We start from the raw sequence: 8,899 nt of genomic DNA, 5'->3' as shown, positions 1-8,899 counted from the left end.
GGTCTGACCCCAAGTCAGTGCGGCTCCAAAGTCCACACGTCTTCTCTCAGGATGAAACAGAAATCAGTCTTTTCTAATAAGGGACCTCAAGTTACAAGCTCAGGGACTCTCAGCATAGCTGGGGGTGGAGGGCAGGATAAGAACCAAACTCCAAGGGCATGTCTCCTGTCCTGGATAGCTGGGCTGGCAGAATGGAGGGGTAGAAAGAATGATTACCAGACAGTAGTTATCCATACAGCACCAGCCACCAATGCTACAGGAGATGGCTCTGGCCACCTAGCAGCTGTGGGTACAGTGAGGGCTGGGCTGCTCCTGAGGCCTTGTGGTCCTAAGTGGGCAGTTCCAGGCCACTAAGCCAGGTGGTTTCCAGCAGGCTTTGGCAGTGGGCCCTCAGTGTGTGGCTGGGTGGGCTGGCACTGGCATTGGGGGCAGGTGAGGCACAGCAGGACCCTCCGCCAGCAGTTGTCTCTGCTTTCTCTGGGCCAGGAGTTTGTAGCTTCCTCCCTGGCTTCTTGGCCTTGGAGATGGGAGACTTCTGAGCCAGAGATAGGCTCTCTGGCTCATCTCTGGCCATTATGGGTTTCAGCTGGTGGCATACACAGTCACGTCACTGCAGGCCCAGCAGGTCAGGGTATATGTCAGGCATCTGGCGCAGTGCCAGCAACTTCAGCATGCATGAGGTGCAGCTATGCAGGGCTCGCTCCCGCAGTGCCTTCTCCTCTGACAATGTGGTGGGCCGGAGCACCACGAGGTGCTCCTGCAGCGTGTGGTACACAGAAGCAGGCGGCAGCCTCAGGAAGAGCTGTTCCTTCACCAGGGGGATGAGCATGAAGATGGAGCCAGCCCTCACCACATGGGGGAAGGGGCACTGCTGCATGCACACAAAGCATTGCAATTGGGACAGCAGCTTGCCCAATAGCCCCTGCACTGCCTGGCCATTGTGCCATGCTGCCCAGCCCCAAGACCCAGCCATCTCAAGCCATTCACGCAGCTTCTCAGGTGGGGAGTGGGCCACTGAGCCCAAGATGGCATTACACAGGGATTCATGCAGTCCTGCAAAGTGTTGCTCTGGGGAATCCACTGTGACAGGGGTAGAAGCTGGAGTAGGAGCGTGGACTGGAGCAGGTGATGGAGCCAGAGTAGGTGCTGGGGTGGCCACAAGTACACGTGGAGAACGGGGCAGTGCCAGGTCAAAGCAGGCTATGGGCAAGGGATGTTTGAGAATCTGTAGTCCAGTGGGCACAGATGTAGTGGTTGGTGCAGGCTGGTCAGAGGAAGGGACTGAGGTGGGCACAGATGGGACCATAGCTGCAGACAAGAGTGCCGGCCAGAGGATCTTGAATTTTTGGATCATGAAGGCCACAGAGCTGTGGAAGTTGGTCTTTGGGGTGGTCTCTGTGGTCACTGGCACCCCAGGCGGCTGTGAGACTGCTCTCTCTGCATCTGGCACACCCACAGCTACAGGGAGCTTGGAGTCCACTGCAGGACTAGAGACCTTGATAGGAGGAGCCTCTGCCGTGAGTTTCTTTACACTCAAGTCCAGTGCCACTTTCTCCCTAAGTGAGCAATGCACCATCAAAGGGGCCTCCTGGGTAGACAGGGTACCCCTGGAGTCTTTGTCATAGCTATCCTTGGGGACTGGGGCCGAATCAGGCTCAGATGTGACCTTGGGCATCTGCACATCCAGATAGTTAAGGCAGGAGGCCAGACTGAAAACATTGTCAATAATGTGTATGGGTGGAGAACCAGGTGGCAGTGTGCCCTGGTTCTGTAGAAGAGACTGGTGCTCTTGGGCACAGGATGGAAGTGTTGGTGGGGTGCAGGGAACTGGACTATCTTCAATAACAATGGGTGCCTTGGGGTGTTCATTGAGCTGGGGCTGGAGCTGCTCTTTCCTGCGGCTGGGCAGCCATATAGTCTTCTCAGCATCCTGTACTGGCTTCTCTATAGGCCTTACAGGCTCTGTGCAGGGCTGACTGGTAGGCGAAGGCTGGCATGCTCGCTGGAAGGCACTGGGCTGTGGTGCAGCCTGAACACTATTCTGGGGAGGCAGTGTCCCCCTGAGCCCCGGGGATGCTCCACAGAGAGAGAGATCATCTCGTGCACAAGGAAAGCCCAGCATCTGGGGGGTAAAGTCTAGTGGGCACTGTGGAGTGAGAGGTGGCTCGAAGCTTGTGGAGGAGGTCCCTTCCCAGGAAGGGATAGGACAGTCCAGGATTTACAAGAAAAGAATTAGTGACAGTATTTTTGCTTATGTCAATAGTCCATTGGGCTGGCCAAGGATATTGTGCAGAGTTCTCAGTGGCCCCTTGGACTGTTGTTCTCTTAGCAGAAATGGGTCCTACTCCTGCCAATTTGTGGGGAAAAATTGTTCTATTCTATCTCTATTCTCTTCTAAGGGACCCCCCCTTGGGCCCAAGACTGCCTTGTGGGCTTCTTTTTAATCCTTTCACATTCCTCAGAAGTGAACAGGGTAACCATAAGTTGCTGACAATCGTCCCACTTTGGGCAATGAGTGTGAAACACAGACTCTAGTAGCCCAATAAGGGTTTTTCCGGAAAGGGGGATTCTGGGCTTTCCAGTTACATAGGTCTCTAGACGAGAAGGGAATGTAAACAAGAAAAGGGAATCTTCCCCTCGAGTCACCTTCAGCCAGAGTAGCCCAGCCCTGAGAAAGGGGTGGATGGCAAAGTGCAGCCACAGGCTGGGTCACCACCACGCAGGGCACCTACTCCAGGGGTGGGGCTCCTGCAGGGGGAGAACAGCACTAGTGGCCCTTAAGGTTGAACTGCAGGTCTGAGGAGGGGCTCTAGAGGAGGACAGTGCCTTTTGAGAGGGGCTCCCCATATCTCCCTGTGCCAAAACCAGCCTCTTCCCAATGGTCGAGCATACGATGGAGCGGAGTTCTGATTTTTGAACTACCCCCACCCACAGTGAAACTAATTAAAACAACTGGTGCGGCCAAGGGAAAAAGAATGAGAAAGATTCCCGATGTCTTCCAGATGGAGGCAAAGGCCGAGTCCCGTTGTCCTGAGAAGGGAAAACAGATTAGGAGACAGGCGGCGTGAGAAAGAGGAGGAGAAGGAATGGAAAAAACTGGGCCTCGGGTGTAGAATATAGTCAGAGGCTGCCTTGGAAGACTAGGTCCGTGATCTTTGGAGAGAGCAGATTTCTAACGAGAACAGGATAGGACCAAATCAAGAAAGATCCTCTAAGATACCTGAGACAATAGAAACAAAATTGTAACACAGAGAACTAATATATGTAGACTAAGTGAAATAAGAGAAACTGAACAAATTGATAAATTCTACGTATTCCTTGAACCCGGATCTTTCTGTGCACAGTGTCGGAGACAGACAAAGGGAAGGCAAGTCCCTGAATGGATCCTCTCAGGTGCCCATCCATCTGCTGCCTGGCGGGGACTTAGTTTGGCCTTGACTAAGGTGCACCTGTTTAAACCCCGGGCCTGGTCAGCCAAAGCTGAGTCACTGTTATGTCATTGTGGCCAACTACGGAAGCGGATTAGGACCCACTCAGATCCCATAGCGAAAGCAGTGGGACTACAGACACATTCACATGACACTCATTCAGAGGTTATGACATTCCCACCCGACAAAACCTGACTGGGACCTCTATAGATCCGGGGAGGTGATTAGTCTCCCCCTTGAACAGGTTTTCAGAACCAGGTAAATCCCTCCATCGGCATCCTGACCCAAGGAGGGATCCCACACGATTAGAACAGCCACGTCTGGCCCTAAATGGTGAGAATCCAGAGAATAGTCTAACCAGGAAATAATTCAAAATTATTTCTTACCTCCAGATGCGTCCTGAGGGACTCCAAATGGATAGATGGCTATAGGGCGTCAGCTTCCGACCCGCAGGGGAGAAGTTCTCATTGAAGGGCCCTGGAACTTCTTCAGGGGGTAACCCCCCATGACGGGAAGTTCCCCACGGGCCAGTCACTGAGGCCTGGCAGCCTGGAGAAATTTTAGAATTAGATCTTGCTGGGGCCTCCAAATGTTGTACCGGACCTTCGTGAGACTAATTCACACAGAGACCAAATTGACCATTTGGCGATTTTAGCTGGAGAATGCAAGGGGGTTCCTGCCCAAAATAAAACACTCAGCCCCAAACAGTCTTTGCAGGGAGAATATAAAGGCAAAAACCATATCCTGGTTGGGGAGGGGGAACAGGTGGGGGACTAGTAAAGCGAAAATAAGCATTAATTAACCTTCTTCGGTCAGCTATTCCCTGGAATTTTGTGGGTGGAAATTTTTTACAAAGAGCCAGGGGAGGGGAAGGAGTCATTGTTTTCTACCAAATTTTGTTGCTCTTGTTTATCTTCAAAGTAGCCATTGTAAGGTAGAAAAGGGGAGTGCTAAGATGGGAGTGCTATACTTCAAAAGTCATGTGATTTGATATGTGAAACACAGTTTTGCAACCTGATAAAGTAAGTATGTTGGACCTGGCAAGACCTTAACCTGAAATACAAAATGCCATTATAAACAACCTGTATGTTTCTCACAGCAAAAAGAAGAGAAGCTGAGGAGGCAAGCTCATCCAACATCTGCGTGCCATAGCTCCTGGCAGGCTTTGTTTAAAATGCATGTATTGTGTGTATCATAGTAAAGTACAACTTCTATAGGATTTATCTGTTAGAGGGCTCATTTTTGTCAACTTTCAACCCAGAATTCCTTTAATTATTTCACTATCTACCCCAAATTTAATTTCAGATGGAGAAAGTATTTTTTATATGAATCTATCTATAAAGCCCTGGGAGGAAACTAGGAAAAATTATTTTTATAATCCTCAGTGAGAAAGAGCTTTCTAACATGTAAACATTTAAGCTCAGATGTTATGATGGAAAAGAAGGATCATTTTTATGATATCAAAATTTAAGATTTTTATGTAGAAAAAATAAAGTCAAAAGACATAAAAATTAAGAAAATAATTTGCACCACTCATAGCAGACAAAGGCTAATTTCCATAATACTTTAATTGCTTTAAAAAAACAAAGTACAATATAAAAGAAAACAAAAACCAATAGACTAAACAGATGATACAAAAAGAAAGCTCAGCAGAAAAATAAATATAACTGCTTTAAAAAAATACAAAAAGATCCACAACCTCATAATTTTAGAAAGCATTTAAAATAAAAACGAAACACCACTATTTATCTATTGGACAAAAATCTTTGCTAATGCACAGTATTGATAAGGGAAGTAGAAAGAGACACTTTCCAACACTGAATAGACTAATTGGTACTTTTTTTTTTTAAGGGGGCCAGAAAGAGAGGTAGAAACATCAATCTTAAGAGTCATTGATCAGCTGCCTCCTACATGCCCTCTACTGAGGACCAAGCCTGAAACCCAGGCATGTGTCCTGGGAATCGAACCATGATCTCCTGGTTCATAGGCTGATGCTCAACCACTAATCCACACCAGCCAGGCAGTACATATTCTTTGAAGGACAATTAAACATGATAATAATAATACTAATAGTAATAGCTATGTTTGAGTGTTTGCTGTGTTGGACAGACATTGGGCTACATGTTTCAGATATTTTAATTCATTTACTCATTATTATTCTTATAAGAAAACTAAGTCACAAGAAGATTAAGAAACGTGTTCAAGATCACATGTGTCATCAGTGGAGTAGCTGATTCAAACTCAGTCAGTCTGAAAATTTCAGTTTAAAATGCCAAGCTTGCCCTACCAGGGTGACTCAGTTAGGTGGAATGTCATCCCACATACCACAAGGTTTTGAGTTTGATTCCTTCCTGGTCAGAGCACATACCTACTTTAACCCCTGGTAGGGGCAGGTACAGGAGGCAACTGATCAATACTTCTCTTTCTCTCTCTCCCGCTTCCTCTCTCTCTAAAAATAAATAAAAACATATCCTTGGGTGAGGATTTTTTAAAAAGAAGCCAAGCTTGACAATATCCATAAAAGGCACACATAAGCTGTCTCTCAGAAAAGTTTCTCAGAAGCTGTATGTGACAATTGCTCTTTAAGAGGCAGGGGAATGTCACCTTAATTCTGAGCAGCCACAGGCACAGCTGAGCATTGGTAATAACCATGTAAGAGGAGGAGAAAGGATGTTGAGGGGACTCTTTCCTTTCTACTGACACCACAATTCCAGTCCTAGGAAATTTTCCAACAGATGAATGGCACATTTGTATCAAAATGTATTATACTGGTTATTCTTTATTTATCCCTTCCAGATAGATTTTTGATCCTACCCTACCTACCTGAACCCTGGGCCCTAACCTCCATGGACTGCATCAGTTGGCCTCCTTTGTCTTCTGGCTTCTACTTGTATTCAGTGGATGTATCAGAAGGAAAGCAAAACCCAAGAGGACAGAGAAGTCAGGCTGTTTACTCTGATGGCTTTAGTGTTGGCAGTGGCTGCATTTCTCAATCAATGGCCACATCTCCTCTTGAGTGCCCTCTCTCACTGCTATGGGCTTATTGGCTTGTACTAACATTGATCCCTCCCTTTGTCCCTTTGTGCCTATGGGAGGTGAAGTCTTCTCACTCTTGCTAGTTTCTGAGTACTTAACCATTTATTGTTGGGTCCATTAATCTGCCAGGCCCTGTGTCCCTCCATTAAGCTCTTTTCAGTTAAGCTTTGGATATACCATCTGATTCCTGCTGGATCCTGGCTGATGCAAATATGTATAAGGATTTTCATTGAAGCATTGCTTAAAATAGCAATAGTGTAAAAACATATTACCTATTCATCAAAAGTGGACTAATTAAACACATATAGTGCAGTCAGAGTAGGATTATTATGTAGCAGTTTAAAAATAAATTCTCACTGTACTATACATTTAAATTTTCAATAGAGTAGATCTTATGTTATGTATTATTACCACAATATTTAAAAGCCTCTATAAGCTAAGCTGGAGAGCTCCTGATGATAAGATGCTACTGACTATGTTTAAAATACAGATATAAATATATATTTAGTTTGGATTTATATAGTTCTGCATATGTGATTATATATAATATAGTTAATATGTTATTTTGGTTACCTCTGGAGAAGAATAATGGAGGCCTTGGGTAGGACAAAGATTTATTTTCCTTGAATACCATTTTATATTATATGAATTTTTACCATTTATATATTATCTTTCAAAAAAACTAGTTAGTGAAAAAATATTATTTTCCTCTGGACACATATAGAGAAGCATATAAACAAAACCATAGCATTCCTTTGATATTCCATAACTGTAATTGGATTCCAACTTCCTCTCCTCCCCACTCTGTCCTCCCTTCCTCCCCTTCCCCCATACAGTGCCACACAGGAATCTCCTTTCTAAGAAAGGGCAGCACCTAATTCCCCTGGGGCTACTGTGGTCCTTACTTTGGCTCTCCCCAAGTGACTACTGCTCTCACTGCACTTGAGATTCACCATGATCCGGAACATTTTTACCTTTTAAGGTCTAGCTCTAGGAAATTAGACTACCTTTCAGATTTCTTCAGCAGATCTTACTCTCTTGAAATATGATGAATTTTCCTAGGATTGGCTAAAAGGACCCCTTAAATTCAAAACTTCTGGTTTTACTTTGGGTTGCCTTCAAATGCACCAGTGTCCTAAGTGAGACTTTTGTCTTTGGATCCCATTCCTTCCTTCACTTATTGTTTAACATCAATTTATTGAGCACCTGCTCTGTTCTAAAACTGTAGGAGGTGCTAGAAATGAAAATGAATGAACCCTTTTCTCAGAGAGATTGTCTTATGAAGGGAACACAAAATTGATAGAGTGACTGTAAAGATTAGAGTCAGGTCACAGAGAGAGAGTAGTTGATTGTAATTGGGGACTAGGATGAGTGACTGGAAGGACTTCCTAAAAGTATGTGAGAAGGTGGTAATAAAAGGTGAGTAGGGGTGCTCTAGGAAGACAAGGGAAAGGGAAGGGCATTTAAAGCAGCAGAAGAAATGTAACTTGAAGCAGAACATTTAAGGTAACTTAAGACTGTTGATGGAAAATTAAAATGGGAAATCAATCTGTTGAAGTTCATTGTGTCATCATCATCCTGGAGAGAATTAAGAGGGAAAGGTGGAGAGATGGATTAAGAGTATCTATTACAGTCATTATTCAGGAAAGAAAAAAAAAGAATAGCTAAATGTTTTATTATTGTTTTAGACTGCATTAAAATGTGTTCATATTAAAATGCTGTATCAGAATGCTCTCAAACCTGTGCAGGGGGCAGAGGACATCTAGACATGAAATAGCAGGGCATGAAGTAGCAGGGCATATTAAAGAGAATGCTGATAGTTGATTTTTGGGAAAAATTTGTTGACTTTGAGGTTATTTGGGGGATGGCCACATAATGAGTTCTAGGACATAATCAAGAATAAGAACAGCTCAATTTCATGTTTTAACTTATACCATCTTTCTACACTCAAATTTTGCTTTTCCTGCCCTCTAATCTTTCACCTTCCTATCTCCTTCCTAATTCAGCTTTTCCTAGTTAACATCTCATTTTTTAAGGATTACCTCAAGCAACACCCCATCCAAAAAGCCCTTCATGTTACTTCATCTCCTTCCCATGAAGGCTGAGTTAGGTGGTTTTTCCCTTCATGCTCTTGTAATAATCCATTCATATTTCTATCATTATACCATAACTGTACATTGAATTATAATTCCTTTCTAGGTTTGTCTCTCCTACATGATTTTAAGATCCTGTGTAGGGTCTACATCTTCTTTATCTGTAGTATCCTGAGCACAGCGGATGTAATAGGCTCTCAGTGATTGTTGAATGAATAAATAAGTCATAAGTGGAAGAAGGAACATTCTGTCTCAGACTGGGGTGGAGGTATAGGAAGATATTGAAAGTTGTGGCTGTAGAAGACTGGGCAAGTGTTCCAAGGTGTCTATAATATAAATTCC

At 44.6% G+C, this 8,899-nt stretch overlaps 1 protein-coding gene across 1 annotated transcript; it reads right to left on the bottom strand.

Moving 5' to 3' along the window:
• Positions 1-253: 253 nt before the first annotated feature.
• On the bottom strand, positions 254-7,420 carry LOC107530828 (uncharacterized protein C15orf39-like). The gene is given in 4 exon segments (XM_087820866.1): positions 254-2,187; positions 2,479-2,594; positions 3,815-4,041; positions 7,370-7,420. Coding segments are annotated over 4 exon segments (2,328 nt in total).
• Between the last annotated feature and the right edge of the window lie 1,479 nt (positions 7,421-8,899).

Source organism: Miniopterus natalensis, chromosome 10 (genome assembly GCF_054644295.1).
Source record: "Miniopterus natalensis isolate mMinNat1 chromosome 10, mMinNat1.hap1, whole genome shotgun sequence".
NCBI lineage: Eukaryota > Metazoa > Chordata > Mammalia > Chiroptera > Miniopteridae > Miniopterus > Miniopterus natalensis.
This window is presented reverse-complemented; position numbering and strand designations above follow the sequence as displayed.